The sequence below is a fragment of the Chamaea fasciata genome, unplaced genomic scaffold (genome assembly GCF_029207755.1).
Source record: "Chamaea fasciata isolate MVZ Bird 193981 ecotype frontalis unplaced genomic scaffold, bChaFas1.0.hap1 SCAF_148, whole genome shotgun sequence".
Classification (NCBI taxonomy): domain Eukaryota; kingdom Metazoa; phylum Chordata; class Aves; order Passeriformes; family Sylviidae; genus Chamaea; species Chamaea fasciata.
The window spans coordinates 140,650-158,409 of record NW_027094233.1 but is presented as its reverse complement, the minus strand read 5'-3'; the positions used below and the strand labels follow the sequence as shown (position 1 = coordinate 158,409).

At 62.6% G+C, this 17,760-nt stretch overlaps 2 protein-coding genes across 4 annotated transcripts; both read left to right on the top strand.

Annotated features, from left to right (window-relative positions):
- Nucleotides 1–1,209: 1,209 nt before the first annotated feature.
- On the top strand, nt 1,210–9,328 carry LOC136304702 (DNA polymerase alpha subunit B-like). 2 transcript variants are annotated; one of them, XM_066208188.1, is made up of 18 exons: nt 1,210–1,323; nt 2,273–2,400; nt 2,483–2,559; nt 2,729–2,783; nt 2,883–2,989; nt 3,393–3,580; nt 3,973–4,061; nt 4,239–4,394; nt 4,643–4,705; nt 5,040–5,082; nt 5,389–5,507; nt 5,717–5,755; nt 5,866–5,939; nt 6,099–6,207; nt 7,337–7,443; nt 7,689–7,748; nt 7,895–8,021; nt 8,399–9,328. In XM_066208188.1, exons 1-18 carry the CDS (start codon nt 1,218–1,220, stop codon nt 8,780–8,782), a joined length of 2,031 nt encoding a protein of 676 aa, XP_066064285.1. In that variant the 5' UTR covers nt 1,210–1,217; the 3' UTR covers nt 8,783–9,328. The 2 variants fall into 2 exon arrangements, with proteins under 2 accessions (XP_066064285.1, XP_066064284.1); XM_066208187.1 differs by having other exon boundaries at nt 2,880–2,989.
- A 646-nt stretch (nt 9,329–9,974) lies between these two features.
- On the top strand, nt 9,975–16,349 carry LOC136304704 (cdc42 effector protein 2-like). Of its 2 annotated transcripts, none has more exons than XM_066208189.1 (2): nt 9,975–11,165; nt 14,903–16,349. In XM_066208189.1, exon 2 carries the CDS (start codon nt 14,930–14,932, stop codon nt 15,500–15,502), a length of 573 nt encoding a protein of 190 aa, XP_066064286.1. In that variant the 5' UTR covers nt 9,975–11,165; nt 14,903–14,929; the 3' UTR covers nt 15,503–16,349. The 2 variants fall into 2 exon arrangements, with proteins under 2 accessions (XP_066064286.1, XP_066064287.1); XM_066208190.1 differs by having other exon boundaries at nt 14,602–16,349.
- Nucleotides 16,350–17,760: the final 1,411 nt, after the last annotated feature.

The window sequence follows — 17,760 nt, the reverse complement described above, 5'->3', positions numbered from 1 at the left end:
ATAACCGGTTTAGGGGTTGTCTTGGTTCTGCCCCCCAGGCCCGGTTCTCCCCCCCGGCCCGGTTCTGCCCCCCCAGGCCCGGTTCTGCCCCCCCAGACCCGGTTCTGCCCCCCCAGGCCCGGTTCTGCCCCCCAGGCCGGTTCTGCCCCCCCCAGACCCGGTTCTGCCCCCCCAGACCCGGTTCTGCCCCCCCAGGCCCGGTTCTGCCCCCCAGGCCGGTTCTGCCCCCCCCAGGCCCGGTTCTGACCCCCCGGCCCGGTTCTGCCCCCCGGCCCGGTTCTCCCCCCAGGCCCGGTTCTCCCCCCCGGCCCGGTTCTCCCCCCAGGCCCGGTTCTGCCCCCCCAGACCCGGTTCTCCCCCCAGGCCCGGTTCTCCCCCCAGACCCGGTTCTCCCCCCCAGGCCCGGTTCTGCCCCCCCGGCCCGGTTCTCCCCCCAGGCCCGGTTCTCCCCCCCAGACCCGGTTCTCCCCCCCGGCCCGGTTCTGCCCCCCAGACCCGGTTCTCCCCCCAGACCCGGTTCTGCCCCCCAGACCCGGTTCTGCCCCCCAGGCCCGGTTCTGCCCCCCCAGACCCGGTTCTCCCCCCAGACCCGGTTCTCCCCCCAGACCCGGTTCTCCCCCCCAGGCCCGGTTCTGCCCCCCCGGCCCGGTTCTCCCCCCAGGCCCGGTTCTCCCCCCCAGACCCGGTTCTCCCCCCAGGCCCGGTTCTCCCCCCCGGCCCGGTTCTCCCCCCGGCCCGGTTCTCCCCCCAGGCCGGTTCTCCCCCCCGGCCCGGTTCTCCCCCCAGGCCGGTTCTGCCCCCCGGCCCGGTTCTCCCCCCCGGCCCGGTTCTCCCCCCAGGCCGGTTCTGCCCCCCGGCCCGGTTCTCCCCCCAGGCCGGTTCTGCCCCCCGGCCCGGTTCTCCCCCCAGGCCCGGTTCTGCCCCCAGGCCGGTTCTCCCCCCCCGGGCTCGGTTCCCTCCGAGCCGCCCCAGCCCCGCCCCCTCAGCGCTCTGAGGGCGCCAATTTTCCCGCCCTTTTTTCCTCCCGCCCTTTTCCCCTCCCACCACGGTGGGCGGAGCTTGCAGCGCGCCGCTCCCGCCCCTTCGCCCTCCCATCGCGCTCCCATTGGTCCGCCGTGTCTAAATCTGAATAACCACGCCCCTTTCCCTCCTCCGCCGCGCCTCTTCTCCTTATACGGAGAGGCCCTGGGTGGCGCCCGCGCGGTTCGAGCGCGGCCATGGCGGAGCCGGAGCGGGCCCGCGGCCCGGTGACGGCCGAGGCGGTGCTGAGGGAGCTGCGGCTCTTCGAGCTGCGCTGCCAGGGCGAGGAAGTGCCCGACAAGCGTGAGGGAGACGGGGGCGGCGGCCTGGGGGGGAAACGGGGGGGCTGGCAGAGGGGGAGGCGGGTTTGGGGGGATGGGGGGGTGCCCGGGGAGCTGTGAGGGGTGTGAGGGGGTGTGAGGGGCCTGGGGGTGTCACTGAAGGTTTGGGGGTGTCACTGAAGGTCTCGGGGTGTCCGGGGAGGTGTGAGGGGTGTTGGGGTGTCACTGAAGGTTTGGGGGTGCCCGGGGAGGTGTGAGGGGTGTTGGGGTGTCACTGAAGGTCTGGGGGTGCCCGGGGAGGTGTGAGGGGTGTTGGGGTGTCACTGAAGGTCTGGGGGTGCCCGGGGAGGTGTGAGGGGTGTTGGGGTGTCACTGAAGGTCTGGGGGTGCCCGGGGAGATGTGAGGGGTGTTGGGGGTGTCACTGAAGGTCTGGGGGTGTCACTGAAGGTCTGGGGGTGCCCGGGGAGGTGTGAGGGGTGTTGGGGTGTCACTGAAGGTTTGGGGGTGTCCAGGGAGGTGTCAGGGTGTGTTTCGGGGCCTGGGGGTGTCACTGAAGGTCTGGGGGTGTCCGGGGAGGTGTCAGGGTGTGTTTCGGGGCCTGGGGGTGTCACTGAAGGTCTCGGGGTGTCCGGGGAGGTGTCAGGGTGTGTTTCGGGGCCTGGGGGTGTCACTGAAGGTCTGGGGGTGTCCGGGGAGGTGTCAGGGTGTGTTTCGGGGCCTGGGGGTGTCACTGAAGGTCTCGGGGTGTCCGGGGTGCTGGGGATGCTCTCAGCGGCCTTTGGGGCTGTCCGGGGCGCTCTCAGGGTTCATTTGGCTCCCGGGGGAGTCTCGCTTTGGGGGGGGCCGTTGTGGGGAGCCAGGCTTTTGGGGACACAGAGCATTGAGGGGCTGACTGGGGGGTGCCCAGAGGTTTGAGGGGGGGTCCCGGTGGGCTTTGGGGCCCCCCCCAGCGCCGTTGCTGTCCCCGCAGTGGTGGAGCTGTGCCTGAGCCACGGGCTGGGCCCGGTGGCCTTGGCCAACGAGCTGCTGGCCTTCGTCACCAGCAAAGACCTCGAGCCCCAGCTCACCCCCGAGGGCCTCGAGGCCTTCGAGCACGAGGTGGGGGTCCCCCATTGCCCCCCCCCGCAGCCCCAAACCCCGCGGGGGTGCCTTGGGGGGCGCTGACAGCCCACCCGCGCAGGTGCTGGCCAGGCGCGGGCGGCGCGGGCGCGACGAGCGCCGGGGGCTCCCCTACGACATCCACTCGCTGCAGGAGCTGTATCCCACACCGCCAGCACAGCCCCGCCGTCTGCGGGGGCCCTGGCCGAAAACCGGGGGGGCCGGGAGCTGTCACGGATCCCCACAGAGGGAATGGGGGGCGGGGGGAGGCACGGTTGGGTTTGGGGGGGGCTTCACCCCCGACCGGGAGCCCCTTAACGAGCAGCAGCCTCGGCGAGGAGCGGGAGGACGAGCTGCTGGACGCCTACAGCACCCCGTGCAAGGTGGGCATGGCCCCGGAGCCGCGGGGTTCGCCCGAGGACCGGCCTGCTGGAAGACACGCGTGGTTCCGTTGGGTTGGGTTTGGTTTGGTTTTTTAGCAGGGCTCCCAGAAACGCGGCAGTTCCACCCCGGAGACGCCCCGGCCCAAGCGGGCGCCGCCGGCCCGCAGCCCCTACGGGCTCTTCTCCCCCGGCAGCTTCTCCCCGAGGTGGGTGAGGGCTCCCCAAAACTCACAGCCCTGTGTTCTCCTCGCCCTTTTCCTCCTCTTCTTTTCCCTCCTTCCCCTTAAAACCCCGCCTGGGTGGAAGCTGAGCCTTAAAACCCCACCCCTGGAAGCCGACCTGTGCTTTAGGAGCTCTGTAAATTCGGGGGGAAATCCTTAAAGCCCCCCCTGAACTTTTTGCGGTTACAAACCCTTCAAAGCCACAAACGCTCGTCGGTTTTAAAGCCTCGTTGGTCGATCACCACGAAGCGCTGAACACAGGGCAGGGAATTAACTCATCCCTTCCAGTTCAGAAAAGGAGGAAAACCCAAAACCCGCGGAGTTTTCCCGGCCGGGAGCAAACCCCCTGGCCTAACCCCCCCCTGCCCCGGTTTTCTCGTCCCCACAGCGTCACCCCCTCGCAGAAATACTCCTCCCGGGGGGGCCGGGGCGAGGTCGTGGCCTCCTTTGGCTCCTCGGGCTCGGCGTGGCGCGGCGGCGGCGGCGGCGGCGGCGTCCGACCCTTCGGGGACCCCGAGCAGACCCTCAGCAAACCCTACAAGTTCATGTTCCAGAGGGCGCCGGACGCGCGGGAAGGTGGCCGGGGGGGACGGGGGGTCACCCCGGGGTGGGTGACACTGGGGTCACCGCCAGGGCTGGACAGGGGTCAGGGGGGGTTTGGTGACACCGGGGTCACCGCCAGGGCTGGACAGGGGTCAGGGGGGGTTTGGTGACACCGGGGTCACCGCCAGGGCTGGACAGGGGTCAGGGGGGTTTGGTGACACCGGGGTCACCGCCAGGGCTGGACAGGGGTCAGGGGGGTTTGTGACACCGGGGTCACCGCCAGGGCTGGACAGGGGGTCAGGGCTGGGGTCAGGGGGTGTTTGGTGACCCCCGGGGGGTCAGGGCTGGGGTCAGGGGGTGTTTGGTGACCCCCGGGGGGTCAGGGATGAGGTCAGGGGGTGTTTGGTGACCCCGGGTCCCCCCAGCCCTGGCTGCCCGCGTGGAGGAGCTCGGGGAGGTTCTGCAGAGGCACCACGGCCTGCCGGGCTTCAGCTCCACCTCGCTGCCGGCTCAGGTGAGAGCCCAGACCCCTGCCTCGGGGTGAATCCCCCCGCGTTGGGTTAAATCCTCCCCGTTTTGGTTTTAATCCTCTCCATTTTGGGGTTAAATCCTCCCCATTTTGAGGGTAAATCCCCCGTTTTGGGTTAAATCCCCCCCTTTTGGGGTTAACCCCCCCGTTGTGTGCCGGCAGGAGCCGGTGACGGTGCTGGGGCTCGTGGCCTGTGACGGCAGCGGGAGGCTCAACGCCAGCTCCGTGCTGCTGGTGGGGGACAGGGAGCACTCGGGGGGCGCCCAGGTGCCGCTGGACCTCTCGGAGCTGCCGGAATATTCCCTGTTCCCGGGGCAGGTGCGGCTCTGGGGGCTCCCCCTCCCCTCCCTGCCCCTTTTCCCCCAAATTCCTGCCCCATTTTCCTCAATTCCTGCCCCTTTTCCCCAAATTCCTGTCCCATTTTCCTCAATTCCTGCCCCCTTTTCCCCAAATTCCTGCCCCTTTTCCCCCAAATTCCTGCCCCATTTCCCCCCCAATTCCCGCCCCTTTCCCCCATTCCCACGGATTTTCCCCATTTCCCCCCGTTTCCCCCCAATCCCCTGCAGGTGGTGGCCCTGGAAGGCACCAACAGCACGGGCAGGAGGATGGTGGTGTCCAAGATCTACGAGGTGACCCCGCTCCGGGGGGATTTGGGGGGATTTGGGCTGGAATTGGGGGAATTTGGGGGGATTTGGGCTGGAATTAGGGATTTGGGGCTGGAATTGGGGGATTTGGGGCTGGAATGGGGGAATTTGGGGGGATTTGGGCTGGAATGGGGGAATTTGGGGGGATTTGGGCTGGAATGGGGGAATTTGGGGGGATTTGGGCTGGAATTGGGGGAATTTGGGGGGATTTGGGCTGGAATTGGGGATTTGAGGCTGGAATGGGGGAATTTGGGGCTGGAATGGGGGAATTTGGGGGGATTTGGGCTGGAATTTGGGGACATTCCCAGCTTTCCCCCAGGGCGTCCCGCTGCCCTTCCACAGCCCCACGGAGCCGATGGCAGGTGAGCCCTGGGGCCTCCACTTTCTGTCCCCAGGTCCCCATTTCTGTCCCCAAATCTCCCTTTTTCCCCCCCAAAACTCCCGTTTTTTCCCCCAAATCTCCCATTTTCCCCCCCAAATCTCCCATTTTTCCCCCCAAAACTCCCATTTTTTCCCCCCAAAACTCCCATTTTTTCCCCCAAATCTCCCATTTTCCCCCCCAAAACTCCCATTTTTTCCCCCCAAAACTCCCATTTTTTCCCCCAAATCTCCCATTTTTTCCCCCCAAATCTCTATTTTTCCCCCCAAATCTCCCGTTTTTCCCCCAGAGCAGAGGATGGTGCTGGTGGCCTGTGGCCCCTTCACGCCCTCGGACGGCGTCGCCTTCGAGCCCCTCGGTGACCTGCTGGAGGTCGTGGCCCGTGACCGTCCCGACGTCTGCATCCTGGTCAGGACCCCTCCCCGCCAACCCCTCGTTAACGAGGAGCGTTTAATTACCTTCGTTAACCCACTCCCGCCCCCCTCCGCCCGCCCCCGCGGCCTCGGGAGCCTCCAAAAAGCCAAAAGCGCCGTTGGCTCGTGAGAGTTAGGAAACGCCGTGAGGAGCGCGCTTTGCTGCGGGTGATTTACGAGGGTTCCTCGGTGTTTTTCCGGCAGCTCGGGCCGTTCCTGGACGCCAAGCACGAGCAGGTGGAGGTGAGGAGGGATCCCCCCGCCGTCCCCTCGATCCCTGCGGGCTGGGGGCAGCCCCAGGTCCCCGACGCCCCGCGGGGAGTTGGGCCAATCCCGTGGTTTTCCCCTCGCAGAGCTGCCAGCTCCTGAGCTCCTTCTCGGACGTGTTCCGCCTCTGCCTCAGGACCATCATCGAGGGCACCAGGAGGTGGCCCAGAAACAGCCCCAGAGCCCCCAATTCCCACGGGGATTTTTTCCCCGAAAACGCCACTTTTCACCCCAAAAAAACTCACTTTTTTTTTTTTTTTTTTTTTTTTCCCCCCCCAATCCTGTTTTTTTCTCTCTTTTTTTCCTCCCCCCTCCCCAGTGCCGGCTGCCAGCTGGTCCTGGTGCCCTCCCTCAGGGACGTCTCCCACGAGTTCGTGTATCCTCAGCCTCCCTTCCCCTTGGCCGAGCTGCCCAAGGAGGACAGAGCGGTACCTGCCCCCAAATCCCCCTTTCCCCCCCCAAAAAAACCCCAAAACGAATCCCCGCCCCCTTCCTGAAACACCCAGCTGGGGTTTGGGGTGAGATCCCCCATTCCCCCCACCCAGAGGGACGAGGAAAGGGCGTTTGGGGTCGGAATTCCGCAGCTCCCGAGGCCCCGCTGGGGTTTCTTTGGGGAGGGGGTTTAAATTCCACGGGTTTAAAGCCGAGCTCCGCAGCTCCCCAGCCCTTTTTGGGGGTTTAAATCCCCTCGTTTCGTGATCCTTTGTCCCCGGGCAGCAGATCTGGGGTTGCTGCAGAAAACCCAGCTCGGCCCCGGGGAATTTGGGGAACGTTTTGAGGCTTTGAGGAAAACTTGGTGGGGCTGGGGCAGTTTGGGGGCGATTTAGAGCCAATTTGGGGCGGTTTGGGGTGGGTTTGGGATGTTCTGGGTGGGTTTGGGGCAGTTTGGGGTGGGCTTGGGGCACTTTGGGGCACTTTAGGCAGGTTTGGGGCAGTTGGGGGCAGTTTGGGGCAGTTTGGGATGTTCTGGGGCAGGTTTGGGGCAGTTTGAGGTGGGTTTGGGGCACTTTGTGCAGGTCTGGGGCAGGTTTGGGGCAGTCTGTGGTGGGTTTGGGGCAGTTTGGGGTGGATTTGGGGCACTTTGGGCAGGTTTGGGGCAGGTTTGGGGCAGTTTGGGGTGGATTTGGGGCAGTTTGGGGCAGTCTGTGGTGGGTTTTGGGCAGTTTGGTGTGGCTTTGGGGCACTTTGGGCAGGTTTGGGGCAGTCTGTGGTGGGTTTGGGGCAGGTTTGGGGCAGTTTGGGGTGGATTTGGGGCAGTCTGGGGCAGGTTTGGGGCAGTTTGGGGCAGTCTGGGGCAGTCTGTGGTGGGTTTGGGGCAGTTTGGGGTGGATTTGGGGCACTTTGGGCAGGTTTGGGGCAGGTTTGGGGCAGTTTGGGGTGGATTTGGGGCACTTTGGGGGCAGTTGGGGGCAGTTGGGGCAGTCTGTGGTGGCTTTGGGGCGGGTTTGGGGCAGTTTGGGGCAGTTGGGGCAGTCTGTGGTGGCTTTGGGAGTTCTGGGGCGGCTCGGGGCACTTGCGGCTCCCCAGGGCACGTCAGCCCCGTGTCCCCGTGCCCAGCGTGTGCTCCTGGTGCCCGAGCCCTGCACCCTGGACATCGCCGGCGTCGTCCTGGGCCTCACCTCCACCGACCTCCTGTTCCACATGGGCGCTGAGGAGATCAGCAGGTGCCTCGTGTCAACATTCCCCCTTTTTTCGCCTTTTCCCCGTTTCTTTAACGTTCTTTCCTTTTAACCTTCCCCCCTTTTCTTTAGTCTTCTCTCCCTTTTATTACCGTTTTCCCCCTTTTCTCCTCTGCCTTTTCTCTCTCTTTCCCTCCCCCCCTGAATCCCCTTTCCCCCTTTTTTCCCCGTTCCTTTTTCCCGTTTTTTCTTCCCTTCTCTCACCGGTTCCTCTGCCCTTCCTCCCGCAGCTCCTCGGGGATCTCCGACCGCTTCACGCGGATCCTGCGGCACGTCCTGACCCAGCGCAGGTGGGCAGCCCCAAAAATGCCTCTTTCCTCCCCAAAAACGCCTCTTTCCTCCCCAAAAACTCATTTTTCCTCCCCAAAAATGTTTTTTTCCCCCCCAAACCGCCTCTCTCCTCCCCCGATCGGCCTGTCCCGCGCCTGCCGTGCAGTTTCTACCCCCTGTACCCGCCCTGCGAGGAGCTGAACGTGGATCTGGAGGCGCTGGCGGCCTTCGGGGTGCTGCCCGTCACCCCCGACGTGCTGGTGACGCCCTCGGAGCTGCGCTACTTCGTCAAGGTGGGGAAAGGGGGAATTCCGGGGGAAAAGGGGGAATTTGGGGGGAAAAGGGGGAATTCTGGGGGGAAAAGGGGGAATTCTGGGGGGAAAAGGGGGAATTCGGGGGGGAAAAGGGGGAATTCGGGGGTGAAAGGGGGAATTCCGGGGGGGACCCAAATCTCCTGTGCCCGGCGGGATTTGGGGGGCTGGGGAGGGTCCCAGTTCTGCTGCCTCGGTGTGTTTCTGACCCCCGTGTCCCCTGTCCCTGTCCTGTCCCTGTCCCTGTCCCTGTCCCTGTCCCTGTCCCTGTCCCTGTCCCTGTCCTGTCCTGTCCTGTCCCTGTCCCTGTCCCCATCCCCTGTCCCTGTCCCTGTCCCTGTCCTGTCCTGTCCCCGCAGGACGTCCTGGGCTGTGTCTGCATCAACCCCGGGCGTCTGACCAAGGGCCGCGCCGGCGGCACCTACGGGCGGCTGCTGCTGCGGAGGGACAGGACCGGGGACAGAACCGGGGACAGAAACGGGGACAGGACCGGGGACAGAACCGGGGACAGAACCGGGGACAGAAACGGGGACAGGACCGGGGACAGGACCGGGGACAGAACCGGGGACAGAACCGGGGACAGAACCGGGGACAGAACCGGGGACAGGACCAGGGACAGAAACGGGGACAGGACCGGGGACAACCCCGGGGACAGCCCTGGAGAGAAAACCGGCGACAACCGCGGCGACACCCCCAGCCCCCGGGTCAGCCCCTGCGTGGCCGCCCAGGTCGTGAGGATTTGAGCTCCCACCTCTCCCCGGAGCAGGAATTGGGGTCAAAACTCCTGGAATTTGGGGTCAAAACTCCTGGAATGGGGTCAAAACTCCTGGAATTTGGGGTCAAAACTCCTGGAATTGGGGTTAAAACTTCCAGAATTGTGCTTAAAACTCCTGGAATTTGGGGTTAAAGCAGCTGGAATTTGGGGTCAAAACTCCTGGAATTTGGGTCAAACTCCCAGAATTCTGGTTAAAGCTCCTGGAATTCTGGTCGCAAACCCTCCAGAATCCTTTGGCACACAGAGGAGTTTCCCCAGCGGGATTCGGCCCCGGGAAAAGGGAATTATTTGGGAAAGGGGAATGTGGGCGTGGGATCCTCCCTGTCCTGGTCTCACCCCTTTGGTGGCCTCGTTAGGGGACTTGCAGTTTAATTAGTCCAAAACTAATTAATTACGGATTCCTGGTGCTGCTGCTGCTTCCCAGGAAAAACCAGCTCCGGGTTTGGCTTTTTGACCCTTTTCCCAAATTTTTTTTGCCTCAAATTTACGATGATAAAAGTGAAAATTAATTCAAGTTTCTGCCTCTCCTGGTGTCGTTTCCTGTGGGGGGGGAAAAAAAAAAGGGTCAATCCCAGGATTTGGGGGTAAAACCCCGGGAATTTGGGGCTGGGGAGGGAGATTCCCGCCCCGACTCCGGCGTGCGGTGGGATTTTCCCCCGAATCTCCTTTTTCTCCCCAAATACCGGCACGGAGCAGCCGGGCAGTGCTGAGGTCACCTCCGGCTGTCGCATCCCGCTTCCTCCTCCGCTCTTTGCCCGATTCCAGCACTTCTCGCCCCAAACAACGCACGGCTTTTCCAACACCCACAAAACCCTTTTCTCCCGATTTTTTTTTTTTCCCTTCCCATTCCCAGTTTTATTTTTTTATTTTCCCACCTGCAGGGGAGGGGAGCAGAGCCCCGTTTTTCTCCCGGTTTTCCCTTCGGATTCTCCTCTGCCAACCCCAGTTTCCCCCTTGGAAAAAACAAACCAAACCAGACCAAAGCCCGATTTTGGTTAGGAAAGCAGCGGGATGAGCCGGAGCCGTTTCCTGGGGGGAGTTTTGTCTCTCCCCCAGGGAAAGGCGATTCCAGGGCAGGGGAAGGAGCTCGCTCGGAACCCCGGGATGCCGCGGGGAGGCGGGCTGAGCTTTTCCGGCGCTGTCACATCCCGGATTTAAAGGGAAAGGCAGCGATCCCTTCCGTCCATCCAGGGGGAGAAAGGAGCGGATCCTCCGCCCGCAGCCCCCCCGGGCCCGCTCCTCCCGCCTCCGCCGCCTCGGTTAATTAAACCGGCGCTAATTGGAGCCCGCGGCTCCGCCCGGCGCAGCGGCGGCGCCTCGGAACGGCCCCGGAGCCCCGGAACAGCCTCTGGAGCCCTGGAACAGCCTCTGGAATAGCTCCTGAAGCCCTGGAACAGCCTCGGGATCCCCGGAACAGCCTCGGGATCCCCGGAACAGCCTCGGGATCCCTGGAACAGCCTCTGGAATAGCTCCTGGAGCCCCGGAACAGCCTCTGGAATAGCTCCTGGAGCCCTGGAACAGCCTCGGGATCCCTGTAACAGCCTCTGGATCCCTGGAACAGCCTCTGGAGCCCCGGAACAGCCTCTGGAATAGCTCCTGGAGCCCTGGAACAGCCTCGGGATCCCTGGAATAGCCTCGGGATCCCTGGAATAGCCTCGGGATCCCCGGAACAGCCTTTGGAACCCTGGAACAGCCTCGGGATCCCTGGAACAGCCTCTGGAACCCTGGAACAGCCTCTGGAGCCCTGGAACAGCCTCGGGATCCCTGGAATAGCCCCTGGAGCCCTGGAATAGCTCCTGGAACAGCTCCTGGATCCCTGGAATGGCCCCTGGATCCCTGGAATAGCCCCTGGATCCCTGGAATAGCCCCTGGATCCCTGGAATAGCCTCTGGAGCAGCCCCTGGATCGCGGGATCAGCCGCGGGCCAGCCCCGGATCCCGGCCCGGCGCTTTCCGGACGGTTTGGTTTTTTTTTTTTCCTGTGAACAGGAGAATCCCTGGACTCCCCATCCCTGGATTTCCTCCTCCCTGGATTCCCTCCTCCCTGGATTTCCTCCTCCCTGGATTTCCGCACCCCCGTGCCGAGGACTCCGGCCCCGTCCCCGCCCCGCTCCCGGCGCGGCTCCTGCGCCACTTCCCGGGAATCCCGGCCCGGGATTGTTTTCCCGGGATCCTGGGGCCGTTTCCCCGGAATTCTTCGGCACCGGCAGGGGCCGGGGTGTGGCCGAGGCCGAGCCTTCCCTGCCCTGCGCCTCCTCATCCTCCGGGAGCAGCTTCTTTTCCCTCTGGATTTGCCATGGAATTGTCAGCGCCCCGCCGGCCCCGGCCCGGATCCTCCGCGGGATTCCCCAGGTGGGATGGCTCCGGGGCAATTCTTTCCCTGGTTTTTTTACCCATTTGAAGCAATTCCAGCTTTTCCCGTGCCCAGGACGGGGTGGGATCCCAGGGGCAGCTCCTGGCGCCGCTCCCAAAAAAATCCCAATTCCCTAAAAAAAAACCTGCAACTTTCATCCCAAAAAGTTCTTCTTCCTCTCTCCCACTCCTGGGAGCATTTCCATGATTTTTTTTTGGGGGGGGAGGAAAAATCCATCCTCTGGGGGAAATCTGGAGGCGAGGATCGAAATCGTTTTTTGGGGGGAAATGTGGATGGGATTGCTCCGAAATTCCTGAAAAGTGGCTCCCCCCTCAAACAAAATCCCAAATTTCCGTGTGGCAGAGCCCAAAATGCTGGAAATGAGCAGGAAATTCGGAAATTTTATTAAAAAATGGTGGGAAATATAAAAAATCGTGAGGCCCTGCAGCTCAAGGGGCTGAAAAGGGGCAGAAAGTTTCACACTGGGATAAAAATTTCCAGAAGCCGGCGGAAAAGGGACGAAAGATCCCAAATTTTTCCTGGATTTCCAAAAGCAGGTGGAAAATGAAAAAAAAAAAACAAACCAACCCGGATGGGCTGGAGCCCAAAGTGCTGGAGAAGGAACGAAATTTTCCTGTGATTTGCCAAAAAGAGCCCAAATCCCTCCCGAATCCCGCGCCCAGATCTCCAGCAAAGGATGGAAAAGGGACGGGATTTCCTCTCCTGAGGCTGGAACTGATGGAAACCGGGAGAAATTCCTCAAATCTTCCTCCCTGGGAGGGGAATTCGCTGATTCAGGCGATTCCGAGGGGTCGGAGTCCTGGGAGCTTCTCCCGGAGCTCCTCCCACTCGGATCCTGGGGAAAACATCCCTTTTCCCCCTTTTTTTCCCTCGTTTTTCTCATTCCGGACTCTTCCCTCTGAGGTCTCCTGGGATTTCAGGGCTGGAAATTCCCAGGGCCGAGTTCTTTATGATTTGTTGGAGCTTCCCTCGCGCTTTTTTCCTCCTTTCCCAGCCCGTTTTCCACCTGTCCCGCATCTCCCCGCAGGGGACGGGGAGGGCCCTGGGTTTGCCTGGGGAAAACCAAAACCAAACCCCAAATATTCCATGAAAAGGGGATTTTGTGGGGTGTGGGGGACGGAATGTCCCCCGTTCCCAGGGATTTGGGCTCTCCCCAGCACAAAGGGCAGCAGCTCCGGCAACGTTCCCGGCCTTTCCCGGCGCTTTGTCCCGGCCCAGCCGAGCGGGGGGAGGGATTGGGGTCAGGGAAAAGGGAGTTTGGGGTGGGAAAAGGGATTTCCAGGAGGGGAACCATGCCAGGGCACGGACAGCTCCGGGATGTTCATCCCTGTCATCGTCATCCCCAGCCTCACCGGGGAACTCGCAGTTCGGAGGCTTTTTTCCCTACAAACCCATCTCATTCCCTACAAATCCATCTCGTTCCCTACAAATCCATCTCGTTCCCTACAAATCCATCTTGTTCCCTACAAATCCACTTCTTTCCCCCACAAACCCATTCCCCCCATTCCATTCTTTTCCCTACAACCCCTTTTTCCCCCCTAGAAATCCCGTTTTCCCCCTAGAAACCCATTTCTCCCCCCTAAAATTCCTCTTTTCTTCCCCTCTGACCCCAGTTTTTCCCCTACAATTCCCGTTTTCCAGCGGCCCCAGAGTTTGATCCTGATTCCAGAGTTAGATCCTGTCCCTGTCCTGTCCCTGTCCCCTGTCGCTGTCGCCGTCGCCGTCGCCGTCGCTGTCGCCGTGCCAGCCCGGTGCCGCCCCCTCCCCTCCCGTCCCGTCCCGTCCCGCGGTAATCCCGGGATTAGCGCCGCTGGATTCTGCACCGTCAGGATTCTCCTGCCCCGAGCGGCCGGACGGGCCCGGCGCCGATCCCCGACATCGCCCCGGGATCCTCCTTCCCTTCCCGGGATCCTCCTTCCCTTCCCCGGGATCCTCCTTCCCTCCCCGGGATCCTCCTTCCCTCCCGGGATCCTCCTTCCCTCCCGGGATCCTCCTTCCCTTCCCCGGGATCCTCCTTCCCTCCCGGGATCCTCCTTCCCTTCCCCGGGATCCTCCTTCCCTCCCGGGATCCTCCTTCCCTTCCCGGGATCCTCCTTCCCTCCCGGGATCCTCCTTCCCTCCCGGGATCCTCCTTCCCTTCCCCGGGATCCTCCTTCCCTCCCGGGATCCTCCTTCCCTTCCCGGGATCCTCCTTCCCTCCCGGGATCCTCCTTCCCTCCCGGGATCCTCCTTCCCTTCCCCGGGATCCTCCTTCCCTTCCCTTCCCCGGGATCCTCCTTCCCTTCCCCGGGATCCTCCTTCCCTCCCGGGATCCTCCTTCCCTCCCGGGATCCTCCTTCCCTTCCCGGGATCCTCCTTCCCTCCCCCGGGATCCTCCTTCCCTTCCCGGGATCCTCCTTCCCTCCCCCGGGATCCTCCTTCCCTTCCCCGGGATCCTCCTTCCCTCCCGGGATCCTCCTTCCCTCCCGGGATCCTCCTTCCCTTCCCCGGGATCCTCCTTCCCTCCCGGGATCCTCCTTCCCTCCCCGGGATCCTCCTTCCCTCCCCGGGATCCTTTTCCCTTCCCCGGGATCCTTTTCCCTTCCCCGGGATCCTTTTCCCTTCCCCGGGATCCTTTTCCCTTCCCCGGGATCCCTCCCCTCCCCTCGAGGCCTTGGGAGCGGCGCCGGTGCGGGTCGGTAACGGGCTCTGGGGGGGAAAACTGGGAGAGAATTCCACGAAAACGGGGGATAACGGGAGAGAATTCCATGAAAACGGGGGATAACGGGAGAGAATTCCACGAAAACGGGGGATAACGGGGGAGTGTTTCCTAAGAACAGGGGATACGGGAGCGCTCCCGAAAAACAGGGAGATGTAATTACAAGGGCAGATTCCCAAACAATGGGAGATAATGAGGGAATATTCCCTAAAAACGGGGAATTATGAGGGAATATTCCCTAAAAATAAGGGATAAAGAGGGATCACTCGCCCATGCCAGGGAACTGGGAGGGAATGTCCCCCCGGCGCAGGCTCAGCGGAGCTTTGGGAGCTGTGGAAGGGGAAATGGGATTTTCCATCCCCCGGGGCGGCGGCCGTGGTGTGTTTTTAGGGATGAATCCTCCCCCGCTGCCCAGGGATTTTTCTGGGTGGATTCCAGCCGGGAGAGGCCCCTCGGGGTGTCCCAGCCCGGGACAAACCCGTCCCCGAATCCCTCCCGTCCTTGCCGGCGGCACCGGCGCATCCAAGTTTCCAAAACCAGGGGATGGATGGAATTTTTTTTCCCCCTGGACATTCGTGATGAGGGTGAAAACCTCCAGAGCTTCCCAGGGGCTGATTTGACAGGGAACATTCGGGCGGCCCCAAACGCGTCCCATCCCTTCCCCCCCCCAGGCGCTTCCCGAGGATTCCCATCCTTTGCCTCATTCCTCCCCACAGCTGAAAATCCCGGCCCAGATCTGACGTCCCAACTCAAAGAGCTCACAAGCCAAACAGAGGAAACCCCAACTTCCTCCCCGGTCCCGGCCCCAAATCTCCGGTTTTCATTCCAGCTGGGCCGGGTGGGGCCGAGGGGAGAAAAATCCCTCTGGGGTTCAAATCTGCCCCAACGGCCGGCTCCGCCGAGCTCGGGCCCCGCGGCGCGGCGCCCTCCCGGCCCGGCCTGCCTTACCTGCCGCGGGGAGGACGCGCCGAGCCGGGCCAAGCTGAGCCCTCCTCTCTCTCTCCGCGCCCATCGCAGGCTGTCCTGAGGCCGCCGCCGGCCACCATGGCCACCAAGGTGCCCATCTACCTGAAGCGAGGCGGCCGTAAGGGCAAGAAGGAGAAGCTGCGGGACATCCTGTCGTCGGACATGATCAGCCCTCCGCTGGGCGATTTCCGCCACACCATCCACATCGGCAGCGGCGGCCGCGGCGACACCTTCGGGGACATCTCCTTCCTGCAGGGCAAGTTCCACCTGCTGCCCCGCGGCGACGCCGGCCGGGCCTCGGCGGCGCCGCCGCCCTTCGAGTTCTCCCGCGCGGCCACGGTGTCGGGCGGCGAGGCGGCCGCGGCGCCGTCGCCGTTGCTCAAGAACGCCATTTCCCTGCCGGCCCTGGGGGGCGGCCAGGCGCTGACCCTGCCGGCGGCGCCGCCCAAACCGCCGCGCCTGCACCTGGATGAGCCGCCGGCGGCGTCCCCGACGCGTCGGCGGGCCGCCAACGGCGAGGCCGAGCCGGCGTTGGCGTCGCACGCCGGCTCGCTGCTGTCCCTGCACGTGGACCTGGGGCCCTCCATCCTGGAGGACGTGCTGCAGGTCATGGAGCGGCACCAGGCCGAGCGCGCCCACGTCCCGACCTGAGGGGACGGCGAGGGACGGCGCGGCGAGGGCGAGGATGGTTGCGGGCGGTTTGGGGGATTCCTCCAGCAGCTCCCCGTGAGGGTTCACGGTCACCCGGCCCGGAGCGTCCGGTGGGACGCCGCGGGATGAAGCCCCCAGGATTCTGAGCCGGAGGATCTGGGGGCCGCGGCGGGGATCGTTCCCCACCAGGATCGTCCCGGCGGCGCCGCCGCGACTCGCGCTCCGTCAAAACGGGGAATCCTCGGCCGGGAAAGCTCCGTGGCCCCGCGGGGGAGCTCGGACATCCCAACGGGGCGGCTCCGTTAGGAACTCCAGCCGTGGAGGGGCCCAAACAAAGCCCTCCGGGGCCCAGCTGGAAGGACGGCACCGGGGCCGGGGCTGCAAATGGCCAAGGAGACGCCGCCAAAACCACAGCCGGATCCATCACCGGACCGCGATGGGATGGGATGGGATGGAGGGAATGCCGGGGGAATTCCGGCCGGACTTTCGGGAAGGTGATGGACAAAAAGCCCCCACTGGAAAGGCTGCTGGACTCGGCGACGGGGCGGGATCTCCCTCCCCCGGCACCAGTTCCGATCCTTCCAGCGATTTCCGGGAGGTTGAGGCCAGAAGCGAGGCCGGGATCCCCCCGGGGCGGCCCCTCCTGGCCCCGCTGCCCCCTAACGAGTCTAATTTAGCTTATCTGACTAATGAGTCATTAGATTCTCGAGCCCTCGGCCCCCCTCTTCCTTCCCCTCCCCCTCGGCGTCTGCGAACCCGACCGGCTTTGGGTGAAAACACCCGGAATTCGGGGCTAAACCCATCTTCATCTGTAAAATAATGAAGGAAGTGATGTTAATCAGCTTGATCAGCCCCGGGTTTAATTTCTACTCGGTCCAGCCCTCCCCTGCTCTCAACTCTCTCCCCACCCCACGCTCTGTCCCATTCTTTATTTATTTTGGGATTATTTTTCCCCCTCCCCAAACCGATTCCAGCCGGGGACGGCTCATTTGGGGCGGGTTTCAGGGTGGTCAGGGGACGTTCCAGCATGGGCAGGGCCGGGACAACGTGGATGCACTTTTGGGTTTTTTATCCCCCCCTGGATTTCATCCCAGCTTTCCTGAGGTTTCACCCTGACCAGTGGTTTACGCGTGGAGCCGTTTGTTCGGGCCGCGCCTCGGCCCAGGGATTGCGAAACTCTGCCGGAGCTCTTTCGAAACAGGCAAAATCAGCCCCAAATCCCCTTTTCCCCCAGGTCTGTCCCTTTTCCCCCAATTTTGTCCCTTTCCTCCCCCAATTTTGTCTCTTTTCTCCCCCAGTTTTGTCCCTTTTCTCCCCCAGTTTTGTCCCTTTTCTCCCCCAATTTTGTCCCTTTTTCCCCCAATTTTGTCCCTTTCCTCCCCCAGTTTTGTCCCTTTCCTCCCCCAGTTTTTTTTTCCCCTTCCACAGCCCCGGACTGGATTCTGGGATGTTCCAGCTTTAATTTGGGACCTCATTTCTGTCCTCCCCCAACTCATCCCCCTCTGCTCCAGTCCTGGAAAAGCTCCTTTAATTTGCCAGGTTTTGGGGTGGGGTTTTTTTTTAACCATGAAAAGGTGATTTTTCCTTTTCTCACCCCTCTCCTCCTCTCCTCTTCCCTCCCTCCCTCCCCTCTCAGACCACATTTGCTCTAAACCCTTGAAATTATCCCCAAAATTACCGTGCTTCCCGCTGAAATCATCCCCACTATCACTTTATCCCTGAAATGGTTTTTTTTTTCCCCCCAATCTCATCAGCAAAAAAAAAAAAACAACCCCAAACCAAGTTCCTCAATTAACCTTTAATCATTAATAAATCATTTGGGATCCCTTTCCGCTCCTCCCCTAATTAATCCCTCCCCGAATTAACGAGTTATGCGAAAACTGCCAACCCGATTTTCCTCCCAGTTCCAAGAATTCGAGTCACCGTGACTCAGCGCCCGCTCCCCTCCTTCCCTCCCTTTCTGGGGAGTTTATTCCGGGATCGATCGAGGCTGGAATCATTAATTAACCCCTCCCAAGTTCCTCGTTATCCCGGGATTTCCGGGCAGGGGATTAACGGCGCCCACGCCCCCGCTCGGGCTGTGACCAGCCGGCCTGGGATTACCACCAGGAGGAGGAGGAGGAGGAGGGAAGGAGGAAGGTTTGACCAGGGGGTGACCTTGAGGGGGGGAAAAAAAGGCAAATTCCCAGCAAAAAGGGAAAAAAACCCAAAAACCAAAACCGCCAGAGGCGGGATGTGGAAGTCAGGAGGAGAAAAGT